Below are 15,563 nucleotides of genomic sequence, written 5' to 3' on the forward strand. Positions count from 1 at the left end.
CGTGCGGGCAAGGGCAATTTATCAGGGCTTACCGGGCTTAGGCCTATTGGGCTGCATCTGTGACTTCGCGTGATGGGCTCATCCGGTCATCTGCCTTCCAAGCGATAATCGATCCTGTAGCCTGGGTGATTGCTCATAGGTAGGTGCAGTAAACACTTGCCTACAGAAAGTGTAGGTGAAATTGAGCCATCTATCTAATAATTAATTTGATTCCTTTCCTTGCTGTTGTAGTCCGGCAACTAGCTGATGGTTTAAACTTCGATTTACACCATAGTAAAATGGTAGTTGTAGGGTTAAGTATATGTGCACATGAAGATTAAGCCATAGTATGAGTGTGTTTGGTTGCCTGCATAAGGGTCTAGCCAGGCTCGTGGAATACAACCTGAGCTTGTTTGGTTGGCTGGTTGGCCTGCTAGCCAGGCTCCAGCAAGCCCAAATCAGGGGATTTGAGTGGCTTGCTGGAAACGGCCGATTCGGCCGTTCTCGTAGAGCCTGGCTTGGCCAGGGGCGAGTGGCGGTTCGCGTCACCTTCGGTCTTCGTTGCTCCTCCCACTCCATTCGTTGCTCCTCCCGGTGAACCCTCCTCCTCCCACTCTCTTCGGTCTTCGTTGCTCCTCCCACTCCCTTCGGGCGGCGCGAATCCACCGGCGAAGATGTCGCGGAACTCGTCCTCGAGCGGATTCACTCCCTTCGGGCGGCGCAGATCCACGGCGAAGACAGCGCACAGGTCGATCTCCGTCCGCCGCCCATGGCTCCGTCTGCAGGTCGATCTCCCAGGCAGCAGGTGTCGACCATGCCATGGAGACATGTACGGCGCCGCTCCCCCGACACCGAGGATGACGAGAGGCAGCGCAAGCTGCCGACGGCCGCAGGCGGTGGCAAAGGTCGTCCACGGCGCGGAGGAACCGGTCGGCCTCGACCCGGTCCCCCGTCGTCGAACAGCGCGGCGAGGACGATGTGTCGCTGCTTCTGATGGCTGCGGGCCCGCTGGGCGACGGCGCGGCGGTTTTGGTGGGGCTCGTCCACGCCACAGCCAAGCCTCTCCCTCTCCCGCGGGGAGCTACTTCTTCGCGACCATGCCGTGTTGGCCTCGGGGCGCATCTCCACCACCACCAGCCATGGACACACAACAGCTAGGTAGAGGGCTCGCGCCGTCATGGGAAGAGATGTCGCGCTCGTGTGCGGTGGCCTCCTGCCACTCGCCGAGCATGCCCACCACCTGTTCAACCAAGGTCCTCAAAGGGGTAAACTTACCACTCAAAAGAAGAGGTGATTGTAAACAAACTAGAATAGGCAACCAAACACACTGATTTCTGGCCAGGCTTAGCCATGTGCTGCTTGCATTGACTAAAGCTGGCTAAAGTTAGCCTGTCTTGGTTTTGCTAGCCAGGCTTGTCCAAAAAACGAACCAAACACACCCTATATGTGCACATGAAGATTAAGCCAGAGGAAGACTTTGGATGCACTCGTCGCCACGGCAACGCTTCCTTGTGACAACTTTATTTCTCTGCTTAATTAATACAAAAATATGCAGAAAAATATATATACTTATTGAGTTTGAAAATAAACCTCCTTTATTAGATTGTCGGGAAAGTAAAATTTAGCCTTTGTAGCTCCTATTGTGCATGAAACTCAGTGCGCATCCAACATGCAGTAGTAGGAGACCATGTGCCCTCAAGGACAAAAGAAAAAACCCACATTCATCTTAGATCATCTGCTAAAGCTGAGATATGTCTTCAACCAAAACATCAATCTCAGGCTGAGTTCGTTGGGTTATGGTTCACCCTCCTAGATTTAGTTATCAATTTTGCATGGGTGCTCAAGGTTTAACAATATTGTTTTTTAGTTGTAGGTCTACTGGACTTGATCCCATGGGGACCCTATTCTGGGGATTTGATTAAAGTAATACTCCCTCCATCTCAATTTGTAAGTCATTCCAAAAATTTTGGAGAGTCAAACTTTTCTAAGTTTGACCAAATTTATATTATAAAATAATTATTATTATGGTACTAACTAAGTATTATTAGATTCTTTCTTAATTATATTTTCATAGTATATTCACTTTACGTTACAAATCTTAGTATTTTTTTCTATAATTTTGGTCAAACATGAAAATGCTTTGACTCTAGATTCTTGGAATGACTTACAATTTAGGATGGATGGAGTAGCAAAGTGGGTTTAAAAATTTCCATATTTTTCAAATTTTTGTATTTTTTAGATTAAAGATCCGAAAAAGGTTCGGATAAACGGTTTCTCCCTCATCTTCTAAAAGGAGTGGATGGGTTAAGTCAGCTATAAAAAAATCAAGGAAAGCTCAACGTGCTTGCTCGCTCAGCGAAACACGTGTGATGACGAAACATCCATTATTGATTCAGAATTACCTTTTAGAATTTGCTTAGTGTACCAAAAGGGCCTTGGGCGTGTAGCCTTAGTTAACTATAAAATTTCTCTTTTGCATTGATGACTTCGTGAATCTCAAGGTTTGTAGCTTAGTTCTTTGAAGATACTTATAAAAATAGGATTTATGTACGTGTGTTTATAAGGTGAGTATGCATGATTTTTTTTTATTTAGGATAGAGGGAGACACCTAGGACGGCAAATCATTTGTGCAAGTTCAGGTATGTGCAACCTCCACCCCTCTTCGTTAAGAAAAAGAAGAATCAGATACTACACCACCATGTCCAAAAATATCTATGTGGCCTTTCGATGAGTCCAAGGAACAACATACATGATTTGTATTTTTTCTAGAACATGGACATATTTATGGGTATGTTTGATAGAGCTTTAGCTTCAGCTCTAGCTTCTCCGGATAAACAGCTTTTTCTAGCTTCAACTTTATTAGTTTGAAAAATATTTAGTAAAACAACTTCACTTAGCCGTTGAAAAAAGTAAAATGTCTATTATATTTTTTTTTATTTTTACCTTCACTTGGCCCTCATCGCGTTGCAGTAGGCCACACTGGCCTTGCCTTATCGGGGCAAATCAGACATCTCCTGCTGGCAAGACCCGGCCAAGGGATGAAGAGGCCGGGAGCCGATCGAAGCTAGGCACTCACAATGCAGAGTTATTTATTACCTCAAACAATGTAGACTTAGAGTCTAAATAAGACTTGGAGTCTTATTTTTTTCTACCTCTTTCTTCAATAAATATGCTGCCACATCAGCAAAATACCATAAATAATATGTAATTAATTGTCTTGGACTCTGTGATAGAGTCTTGCATTATGAGTGCCCTTATTTTCTCCTCTCTCCTTGCTTCTCTCAGCGTGATTCGTGAGAATTCTCCACTGAAACGAAGCAGCCAGAGGGCGTTTATTGGTGGGCGCTCACGCGAAGCTACTCGCGGAGCGCTATCAAACCACGTCTACGTTCGAGGCCGGCATTATTCTTATCATTTTTCTAATCTATGGCTGTGAAAATATTTTGGATTTCGCTAATGTAGCACTTTCTTTTGTTTGTGGCAAATATTGTCTAATTATAGACTAACTAGGATCAAAAGATTTGTCTCACGATTTACAGGTAAATTGTGTAATTATTTTTTGTTTTCGTCTATATTTAATGCTTCATGCATGTGCCGCAAAATTCAATGTGACGGAAAGTTTTGAAAACTATTTTGTTTTTAGGATGAACTAAACAAGGTCCTAATGGGAGAAATCATCAGAACTAGTGGAAGTAGGGCGTGTAGAGAGCAGCCAAAAGGACGGCGAAGCTTTTAAAATGGGAGCCAAGGAGTTTGTGGCATCCAGAACACCATTTCTATATATAGACGACGATAAGGTTTTATATATACACAACATTTACAACAAGGCAGGCATTGGGTTAATTAGCAGGGCAGGGGTATATATAGCTGAGGGGATCGGAGCTAGGCGGCGATGGATCCTGCCATGGCGACCGGCGGTGGCAGCATCCCGAATGTCCACAGCAACACCGACAGCAGCAACAAGACGCTGCTCAAGAGCCAAGCCCTGTACAAGGTGTAATTACTGAACTTTTTTTCCCGGCAACGAGTAAAGTTAAGTTACGCTAGCTAACGTACGTCGTCGTCGCCGGCCGGCGGCCGATCGCGGTGCGCTGCAGTACATCCTGGACACGACGGTGCTGCCGAACGAGCCGGAGTGCATGCGCGAGCTGCGCCTCCTCACGGACAAGCACGAGCGGTACGTGTGTGTGCCTGCTATATATGCAGCAGAGCTCTTGCCTGCTCTTCTTCTCGCTCGGTAACCTGTACGTGTGTGCGTGCGTGTGCGCGATCGCAGGAGGAACATGGCGACGCCGCCGGACGAGGCGCAGCTGCTGCGGATGCTGATCAAGCTGAGCGGCGCGAGGAACGCCATCGAGGTGGGCGTCTTCACCGGCTGCTCGCTCCTGGCCACGGCGCTGGCGCTGCCCGACGACGGGAAGGTGGTCGCCGTCGACGTGAGCCGCGAGTACTACGACCTCGGCCGCCCCATCATCGACAAGGCCGGTGTGGCGCACAAGGTGGACTTCCGGGAGGGCCCTGCGCTGGAGCACCTGGACGCGCTGCTCGCCGACGAGGCCAACCACGGCGCGTTCGACTTCGCCTTCGTCGACGCCGACAAGCCCAACTACGTGCGGTACCACGAGCAGCTGCTCCGCCTGGTGCGCGTCGGCGGCGCCGTCGTGTACGACAACACGCTGTGGGACGGCACCGTGGCGCTGCCGCCCGACGCGCCCATGTCGGACCACGACCGCCGCATCTCCGCCGCCGTCCGCGACCTCAACGCCCGCCTCTCGGCGGACCCGCGCGTCGAGGTCTGCCAGCTCGCCATCGCCGACGGCGTCACCATCTGCCGCCGCGTCGTGTGATCATCGATGACATGAACATATAATATGACATGACATCACCGGCCGGCCGGATCCCTAGAGACGTGCATGCGCGGCAGTGTGGATGTGTGGTTAACTATGTTAAACGAGTCCATATTATATCAAATGTTTGGACACAAAATATTAAATATAGATTATTTATAAAACTAAAAATTTAGCTAGCTAGAGAATAATTTGCGAGACGATTTTTTAAAACTAATTAGTCTATATTGGACGCTAATTGCTATAGTTACAAATATGTTACAGTACTATTAAACTTTAGTCTCTCTACCAAACACATCTAAAGACGTCCTGCTGCCTGAATTGGAATAATAACAACTGCAACGGCGCCTTGCTGGCCTTGATCAATGCATGCTGCCCAGCAATAATACTTCTACTGCTGCTGGCAAATTGTTATCATCCCGGTCTATGAATATAGCTGCCCAACGTATAGTATAGGATTGAGCAAGATCAATAATAGAGTCAAGTGCTTGGCTATAAACTAAGTGTTTAGAGTCAAGTTATACAATAAGTTGTCTTATACTTGTCTCTAAAATATCTTCCCTTTCCTATTCCTTCTCACAACACTTGCTATTTGGGTCCACCACTACCTATGCATCCGTGCCCAGCTTGGTGCGTACATAAGGGCACTCACAATGCAGACTCTATCATAGAGTCTAAAGTTATTTATTACCTCGAACAATGTGGACTTAGAGTCTAAATAAGACTTGAAGTCTTATTTTTTCTACCTCTTTCTTCAATAAATATGCTGCCACATCAGTAAAATACCATAAATAATATGTAATTAATTGTCTTGGACTCTGTCATAGAGTCTTGCATCGTGAATGCCCTAAGAGTCAAGCTATCATCTCTCTCCTCTCTTCTCTCCTCCACATCAACATTAGCTTGGCTATAAGCCCATTATTGTACCTCCTCTAATTGTTGTTATGCAAAAGCACAATTTTCGATTGGTTGTTATCTATGCACAATCTGCAGGTTGAGACATGTCAGATTCTCCAACTGATCGACCAACTCCAATCAGTACCATTGCATAACATAGGTGCTCGGATAACCTGGATAGTCGTAGGATCCTACCACATGAGCTCTTTTTTTTTTCTGCTAGTCACAATTTGCTGATCAGAAGAAGGCAGTCCGGCCCAGAAATAGGTGCTTGGATAAACTGGGGATAGTCGTACGTAGGATCCTACCACATGAACTCATCAAGTAATGAAAGAGACACTGAAATTGCCCAGATCGGTTCAATTCAACGGTAGCTCGTTCGGGCAATACCCAAATCTTTTCCACATTTCTTAATGTAGGATCCTGGCCCGAGCACAGGACACCAGGGTGTGCATTGTATTCCCTTTGTATTACCTACCTCCAACCCCTCCATCCATATCTTTGTACATGTTCTGTTGAGTTTCACTTCAAATTAAACTTTTAATTTTCACTTCTCTTATATTTGATGAGGTGCCTAATGTAATTTTGTCATTGTTGGACTATGTATAGAAAAAAAAAAGCGCTCTACATGCTTCATGAATGCTATAATTGCTATGTTTTGGACTATTTGGAAAGTCAGAAATGAGCTTATCTTCAACCACTCTCAGATTGGGATCAATGACGCCAAAGCACTGTTTTTTCAAGAACTACGACTGACTACTCTAAGAGTGAAAGAGAGCCTCACTGAACAGTTTGAGCAATGGATCCAAAGTCTACGATAGATTGCTGTCTTAGTTTACTTTTTTTTCCTTTCTTTCTTTGTCTCTTAGCCCTCTCTTTTCTTAGTTTGATTTTGTGGCTGTTCTTTTCTGTTTGATTAACTCTGTACCTCCTGTTTTTTCTCTTCAATAAAGTCCTGTAGGGGCTTTGGCCCCTCCAGTTTCTTCAAAAAATCTATACAGTGCTTGATTCTTGGTTGTGACTGAAAATCCAGACACCTTAAATATTGTAACTCCCTTTAATTTCAGGATGCGGCACAAGATTGGCATGCAAATCGCAATCCATCTATATTTTATAAGTTGCATCATATATATTCCGTTGCTTATTACACTCCGACCCACTGGAAATTCCCTTATGCTTCGACCTCAAGTCATCGTGGATATATTCTTCTAGACCAAATGATGACGATGGCGAATAATCACTTTTATATAGTCCATGGCATAGATAGCTTTCTATGACCATTCATCAGTATACAGAACAGTAGGATTCTGATCCTCCACTTCTGCACTTGCCAAAAGTGAATAAAACTTTGCTCACTTTATTTCTTATCCAGCGAGTCAAAATCCAACGACACATGTATATATATATTTGTTGGTCTAATTTTTTGTGCAGTACTAAAGATGAAGCGGGCCGGGCGTTTTAAAATCTCCAGTAGTGTACAAGAGATTATATAAAACTTTCAAGCAATTCAAGCTGGCAGCATCTTAACTCGGTGATTGCGTGTAAAGTGACCATCACCAAGAAAGGAGAAATGTAAGGGGCTCCAGGCTAGACAAAGAGTCTGTTCGCTTAAACTTATCTACTGAATCTGCGAGTCATTCAGTATTATTTTTCTCGCACAATAAATCAGCGAATAGTATATTGATCGATCAACTGCAGGCGGCGGAAGGTGGCAGAACGATTGCAGACGATGCCAATGAGGGGGGGGGGGGAGCTGCTATAGTGTTTCATCAATTAAGGCCTTGTTTAGTTTCCAAAAATTTCAAGATTTCCTGTCACATCGAATCTTTGTACGCATGCATAAAATATTAAATGTACATATAATTAAAAACAACTAATTGCAGACGAATCTTTTGAGCCTAGTTAGTCCATAGTTGAACAACAATTGTCAAATACAAACGAAGTGCTACTACAGTACCCAAATTAAAAAAAATGCTAACTAAACATGCAAGACCTAAAGAGTTTAATAATAATGACCGATAAAGAGGAGGGAGGAGGATGATTTAACAAAGTTGTGTAAAACTTTGGACCGGTAATAAGTCACCTGGCATGGCCTTGAACGGTAATTACGTAGAATCACAGTACAAGTTATCGGGACAGTGCTGAATGTACGGCTGAATCATTAATTCCTTGCTTATTAATTTGTTAAGTACAGTACTTAATAACTAACTAGTACTCCACTCAAGGACGTACACGTTTGAACGGATGGAAGAGGCAAACAGACGTAAGACTACCTAGCGAGCTAGTGTGAGCAGCACTCCACTCAAGGACGGACGTTTGGCCAGAGATTTGCACGTACGCAAGTGTATACACTTGCATGCATGATATGATTGCAAGCTACTGCTCTCCCCATCCCAAAATAGATAACATTATAAGATATATGTAGGTTAAACTTTTTCAATTTTGACTAGGTATATAGAAAAATACGTGTACCATTTATATTTATAAATAAATTTATTATGATAGTATATGTAACGATCTATCTAATGAAACTATGGATGAAAATGGTACGAATATTTTCCGACCGAATTCGTTTAGAGGGGTTTAGATGTGTTCGTATTCAACATTTGATACCGTATCCGTATTCGAATACTCAAATCACATACAGGCCCGGCCCTGGAGGCGGGCAAGCGGGGCGGCCGCCCTGGCCCCCAACCAGACAGGGCCCCACCCCAAGTATGCAAACCAATAAAGCATGTAACGATTTTTAAGGTATTTATACATTTATATAAATTAAAATTATTGTATATGAATATTGCTTTTGTATGTAGAGTTAAGTATTTATGAGTATATATATATACAAGTACTATTCTACATCTTCGAATTGTTATACTGATAAAATTCAGTTTTTTTTTTGTTCTGGGTATAGTAATGATATTCCACGTTGTTCAGTAATATTCATCATTTTTCTACTTAGTTTTGGCTTACGATGTAGAATATTTAGGCCCTATTTGGTTTCTTCTGCTAAATTTTAGCCAGCTAAGACTATTTTAGCTACTCTTGGGTGACTAGTGTAACTAAACTATTTTAGCTCTTTTTTAGTCAGTGTGTTTGGAAGTTTAGCTACTAAAGTGACTAAAATTTAGCAAGAGGAACCAATCAGGCCCTTATTCTAGAATAACAAAAGCCTTGTTAGTTTCTAATTTTTTTTAAGATTTCTCGTGACATTAAATTTTTAGACGCATGCATGGAGCATTAAATATATATAAAATAAATAACTAATTACACAGTTTACCTGTAATTTGTGAGACGAATCTGTTAGTCTATAATTGGACAATAATTGCCAAATACAAACAGAAGTGCTACAATAGCCAAAACCGAAAAAAAATCCTTAGGCCTTGTTTAGTTCCCAAAATTTTTTGTTTTAAGTACTGAAACACTTTCGTTTTGTTGGAAATTATTGTTCAATCATGAATTAACTAGGCTCAAAAGATTCATCTCGCGATTTGCAGACAACTTGTGTAATTAGTTTTGGTTTTACCTACATTTAGTACTTCATGCATGTGCCGTAAGATTCGATGTGACCAAAATTCTTATAAAGTTTTTGCCTTTTAGGGTGAAATAAACAAGGCCTAACTTAAAAAGACCTACGTATATGTATAAAGGGCCCCAGATTTTTGTTTCGCCCCGGGCCTCTAAAAACTCAGGGCCGGCACTGATCACATATTTATGATGTTGATATCCAATAGTATCCGATCCAGTATGGTTGAAACTACGAATCCAAATCTGGACAAAAATATGAAATTAAATATAATATCGGTAATATCTATTCGTATCCGATATGTTGCCTCATAAATATTTATATTATATATATATATAGTTGGTTAATGTTAAGAAAAAATGACTTCTATCTGGAAGTATTTGACTCGATACGATCGTTTGGATGGATGGATCTGCTCGTGCATGCATGATGGCAGCGCACACGTATGCGTTCAGGACTAGTCGATCGAAGGGAGGACCGGGGGACATGGCCGTCGAGAAAAAAAAATTGGGTACTTGGCACCATGCGACAGTCCAGTGAAGCTGCGACACACGTGTACTTCCAAATTTTTTTCCCGGCATGCATGCCGTGGCGATCGCGATTGCCCCAGGCCGGACACACACACACACTGACCAGAGCGCAGATCGAAGGGGAGATCTAGATAGGGCCGGCCGGGGCGACGTTGACGGCCAGCCGCCCGCGCGGTACATTACTTGGCCGGGTGGTGGTGATTGCATTGGTGCCCGAAAACGACGGGGCCTGATGGATGATCGGATTATATTATTGATGCGTACGTGCGCGCCGGCCGGCTGCATGCCTGCCTGCCGTCTTGTCTTGGTCGTCGTCGCCGTCGCCGGCTGAGTTGAAACAGGTAGCACGTGCACAGGGATCGTCGTCCGGAGTGCCATGAATGAAGAATATAATGCACCACCGCGCCGCCAGCTTGAATTGTGAACCCACGCAGAAAAGCTAGATGCATGGAGACAACGGAGAGAACACGCCGCGCGTACGTCGCGACAACGCGTCGTCGTCGAGGCTGCATGCATATATGCTTCACTCGCGATCGGCCTCATCAGCTTGCAGAGTCGTCTGGTGCTATAGAGACAGTGAACAGCTTATGTAGATAAATCACCTCTGCTAGCTTCTGACTTTCGAGGCAGCAACCAACCGGCCGGAGGTGTTTTCATCCAAGAACACTGGACATGAAATTGACCCTAGCTAGCTAGCCAAGACACAGGATGAAGCTGTAGAGCAAACAATCACATACCTCGCATCGCACTAGGGCAGACACACGAACCACAAGATGCATGCCGCGGACCATACCAATTAATGACCCTAGCTGTTGGTTTTTTGGACGATTCTAGGGCATACACATAGAGCTTGGCCTGACTCTCTATAAGAAGCTAAAGCTTCAATTGAGCTCGGCTTATTTAAGTTTCGTTTGACAGGACTCTAGCATATGCAGCTTCTTTGATAGAGCTGAAGCTGTTTTGTAAAACATTTGGAAAAACTGCTTTGATCGTAGTTTTATAATAATTTGTGCTAATAAGTTTGTGAGAAGGAGCTCGGAGAAGCCACATTGTCGCAGCTCGATCTGTCTCCTCTATATAAAACGGCTTGATCTCTTGCTAATACTCTGGGCTCCTTGTAAGATGTTTCTTTAGATAACATTTGACAGGGCTCCTTGGAAGGAGCCGTAAGGAGCTAAAGCCGAAGTCGCGCGTGCCAAATGGGCCTTACAACTAAACCGAGTGGTAGTATAAGCCCCTGCTCAAACGGTCGCACTAATTTGTTACCCTACCTATCGCTCAGTCTCATGTTAAAGCTTGTTGGCCCCGAACAACACAGTCTATTTCTTCTTTGCTATGCAGCCATCTATTTCTTCGTGTTGTGTGGCCACTGTTGCTAGTATATCACAACGGCCACTGTTGCTAGTATATCACAATATCTACTACCTCTACCTCTAATTATAAAATATGTCATATAGGACGAGATGTAGCGAAATATCAAAAACTATAAACCTGAACAACATGAAGAACTGTTCAGCATGTAAAACATTAGCATAGAATTGCTCCCAAAAACACCTAGAAAATCTCATAAATTTGAAGAATTTCAAAGGTACAATGTTGGGCAAATAATATTAATAATGTTCGAAAGAAATAAATATAGTGTGGAACTATGCCGGAAAATACTTGTGACTTGTGAGATCTAATAGATTTTAAGGATTTCAGAGATCTATTGTAGAGAAGAGAAAAGAGAATATTGTTCATTGAGAATATTGTAGAGAAGAGAAAAGAGAATATTGTTCTCTGTATAATATTTAGAAGTCGTTTTGGACAAAATTTAAGTCAAACATTGAGAATATAAATATTTAATAACTTTTAAATTGTTGAGTTTATAAATGTAAAAATTCTATTAATAGAGATTTAATTTGTATTGAAAAATACTTTGATAAATAAATATATATATATATATTATTTTTTCTCTAAATATTTAAACGACTTCTAAATCTTATACGATGAAAGTACGACATCAACGTCAACCTATGACGTACCTACGGCGAGGAATCTAAATAACTAGCCCAAACCCCCGCGCAACTGCGTAGGCTAGGGCGTATTGATTAAAAATAATAGAATAATTATATATATTAGAATTTTAAATTAACTGGACTGACTGGCAAAAAGTAGACTGACAAAACAAATGATCTTGACATGGGGACAAATATTTGGCAATTCTAAACTAAATATATTCTCCAGAGTACCTATAGGTATATTAGAGGGGAGTTCTTATTTGATTAGATCTCTATTAAACAAAGGTATATAATAGTAATAACATTGTACTGAGATACATCAAACAACAGGAATTAGGCCATGTTTAGTTGGCGAAAACTTTTGAATTTTGGTACTGTAGCATTTTATTTTATTTGGTAATTAATGTCTAATTATAGACTAATTGGGTTAAAAAAATATTTCGTAAAATTTGTGTGAACTGTGCAATTAGCTATTTTTTTATTTATATTTAATGCTCCATTGATGCGTTCAAAGATTTAATGTAATGGAACCAAAAAAAAAAATTTAATAGATAAGGATGGGTACTGTTCATGGACATGATGCACTGCTCATGTATGTGCTGTTCACTATTCATGTGCATGGCGTGGCACTGTTCATGGGCATAGAGTGTGTGCACTGTTTGGCATGAACAGTGAAATGAGTTACTGACGGGAAGCATAGCAATAAGGGTAAAGGATAGATGTCAGGGCACACATTTTGACTTGGCTGATGGTGTAGTAGTAGGACGACGTAGAAAAAAGAGGAGTGGGTAATACTATAGTACTAGCTAGATAGGAGACCGTTAGTTGACCGTGATGATTACGTTCGGTTCCTGTGACAACAAACGTTGCACTTGCATGCAGTTGCTGGTACACAGTACGTAGCAGTGTAGTAGCACCGGTGGACATAGAGTTTGGCGTGCTTGCTTGCTTGGCGAGCAATCAGAGCCTGGTCGTCTTGTCATGAACGAACAAGTAGTAGAGGCGCACACGTTGCTAGTGCTTGCATGTGGTGCTACATGCATGCAGGCCGGGCACAGGGATGGAAATGGTCAGATGGATGTATACGGCCACCGGTGACCCCGGCCGGTCTTGATACTCGGACGAGACGACTGGGTAGCACATGCATGCAGATGCAGGTGGTGTCCCTGTCGCCCACCCAGCTGCCAATGCAATGCGATCAGGATGGAGTTGATCGAGGACGGAGACGGAGACGGCAACGTGAGCTAGCTAGCGTTCGTCGGGCAATAATACTCCCGGCCGCCCGCCGCGCGTCGTCGCGATGCACCGAACCGGCGGGCGCGGCAGCGCTGGGGTTGGCACACCAAGATCGCGCCAGTACGTTTTTTCATTTGGACTCGATTCGTCACGCAACAAATGTGGTCACGGCACCCAACACACGACCAAGATCGTCTACCAACTTTACACCTACCGAATCGTCATCCACACACACAAGAATGAAATCGTGCAGCACAATGCCCAAATGTATTCTGCCCAATCGTCGATGCTATGGTACGTGTCCGAGTTTTTTTTTTTTTAATTATCCTCTCGTATATATACCAAATCATCTCAGTTATCGCAAAGGGAAAAAAATAATGCTATCATAGTAACCAAGACTTTATTAGGTTTGTAGACACTTGCGTAAATCAAACTATATAACAAAACAAAATGTGAATTTATGGCTCTAGTAGACATAAGCTATGTTGTGATGAATACGACAATGTATTAATTAGCAGGACAAAAGGCAACTATTGATCCACAGGAGAATGTTCTAGATAATTTAAAGTTTAAATTTATACGAGAGCAGAGGAATGAACAATTTATAGAGACTTGGATAGTTATTTTATCGAGGGATGGAGCACTCAAAAGAGAAAACTAAGGCTCCTACCTTGCGCATAAATTGCAGAACCATGAGATGAGTGAAAAAAAGAAACAAAAGAGGAAGATGGTTTTTTTTTTGAACATGGGACTGATTTTATTCATGCAAAATAGATACATCGTTTGCCAAACCATCAATGATGCAGCTAGGGGGATCATCGTCCCAAATACAGTTTTGTCTAAGCGATCGAGCTCGCTGCGCTAAACTATGAGCAACCTGATTAGCTTCCCTATTGCAGTGCTCCATTGAAATCTCCTTAAACTCACTCCACAAAATGTTGCATTCATCATAAATTGGAGCCGCAGAGTTCGCTGAGAAACCCCCTCCCTGCATAATCTGCACCACTTCCATGCAATCCGATTGAATGATGAGTTTGTTGCATCCAATTCTTTGGGCTAGCATCAATCCTTCCTTAAGGGCATAAGCCTCCGCCATTGGTGCATCTACTAAATGTCTGACGAAACTATGGGTGGCTGCTAGAAATCCCCCTGAACTGTCCCGTATCACTGCTCCAACGCTACCACATCCACCATTTTCATCAAAACCGGCATCAACGTTCACCATAACCTTCCCCGACGGCGGTTTCTTCCAGCCTTGTCTCAATCTGCCAATTTTCTTCTCAGCTAACATATAGTTCTTGATAAGTGCGACAATTGCCATGGCCGATCTTGAGAATTTCTGAATAGTCTCTTCATGAGTAAATTGCCTACGTTCCCACCAGTTATACCATCCTGCCGTCAAGACCAGTTCTGCCAGTCCCACTTGCAATGCATGGATTTGATCTTCATTTATAATAATCTCTTCTAGAATCACAGACCCCGATCGATCAATGTCAGTCAATTATTGAATTTTTCCTCCTAAACCCATCGATCTCCAGACTGCTTTCATTCTGTCACAAGTGAAGATAAGATGCTTGACATCTTCAGCTCCTTGCTGACATACCGGGCAGCCTCCTGATTCACCAATATGCCGATTAGCTAGGATCATCTTATATGGCAAAAAGCCATTGAGTGCCCCTCCAATCGAAGATTTTAATCTTTGATGGAATTTTCAACCTCCATAATCTCTTCCACAGCTTACTCCTTGATGTAGTCCCCGCTGTACTCTGGATAGCTCTGGTTCCAAACTTCTCCCCCCATTGACAGTGGTATGCTGATTTGACTGAAAAAGTACCACTTATGTTATAATGCCAGGCCACAACATCCTCCCTACCTGGTGTAATTGGAATTTGCCTAATTCGATACACATCGGTTGGCCAAAATATCGACTTTAGCAAATCCACATCCCAAGTATGATCAATGGGATTAATCAATTCATCCACAGTTGTCACCAGTCTATTACCCCTTCTCGTCTGCACTTTCAAATTATGACTTCCTGGTATCCAATTATCTTCCCAGATTTTGATCTGTGATCCATCTCCCACTCTCCACATATAGCCTTTCTTGAAACATTGGAGACCAGCAAAAATACTTTGCCATGTATAGGAACTCCCACTCTTCAACCTTGCATCAAGTAACTTGCAATCAGGAAAATAACGTGCTCTAAGAACTCTAGCACAAAGTGAGTCTGGGTCACTCAGAAGTCTCCAAACCTATTTTGCAAGCATTGCTATATCGAAACATTGAAGGTCCCTAAAGCCCATCCCTCCCTTGCACTTTGGCACACACATTTTCCACCATTCCTGCCAATGAATCCTCTTACGATCTGCCTCATCTCCCCACCAGTATTGCGAGATGACACTTGTGATTCCTTTGCATATTTTTGTCAGAATTCTAAATACCATCATCGCATAGACCGGCACGGCCTGAGCTATAGATTTAATAAGAGTCTCCTTTCCTCCCAAACATAGAGATTTTACCTTCCAGCCTGCAACCCGAGCCACCACCCTGTCAA

General features: G+C 43.0%; 1 protein-coding gene across 1 annotated transcript; it reads left to right on the forward strand.

The window, feature by feature from the left end:
* Positions 3,729–5,005, forward strand: LOC8067017 (tricin synthase 1). Its single transcript, XM_002444772.2, has 3 exons — positions 3,729–3,973; positions 4,077–4,156; positions 4,256–5,005. Exons 1-3 carry the CDS (start codon positions 3,872–3,874, stop codon positions 4,824–4,826), a joined length of 753 nt encoding a protein of 250 aa, XP_002444817.2. The 5' UTR covers positions 3,729–3,871; the 3' UTR covers positions 4,827–5,005.

The sequence above is a fragment of the Sorghum bicolor genome, chromosome 7 (genome assembly GCF_000003195.3).
Source record: "Sorghum bicolor cultivar BTx623 chromosome 7, Sorghum_bicolor_NCBIv3, whole genome shotgun sequence".
Classification (NCBI taxonomy): Eukaryota; Viridiplantae; Streptophyta; class Magnoliopsida; order Poales; family Poaceae; genus Sorghum; species Sorghum bicolor.

What these genes read in the sequence shown, in the direction of transcription:
- LOC8067017 (XM_002444772.2), top strand. Translation starts at nt 3,872, where the DNA reads ATGGATCCTGCCATGGCGACCGGCGGTGGCAGCATCCCGAATGTCCAC. An exon ending in AGAGCCAAGCCCTGTACAAG is followed by an intron (nt 3,974 to 4,076) that starts GTGTAATTACTG and finishes GGTGCGCTGCAG; the next exon opens with TACATCCTGGACACGACGGT. An exon ending in CTCACGGACAAGCACGAGCG is followed by an intron (nt 4,157 to 4,255) that starts GTACGTGTGTGT and finishes GCGCGATCGCAG; the next exon opens with GAGGAACATGGCGACGCCGC.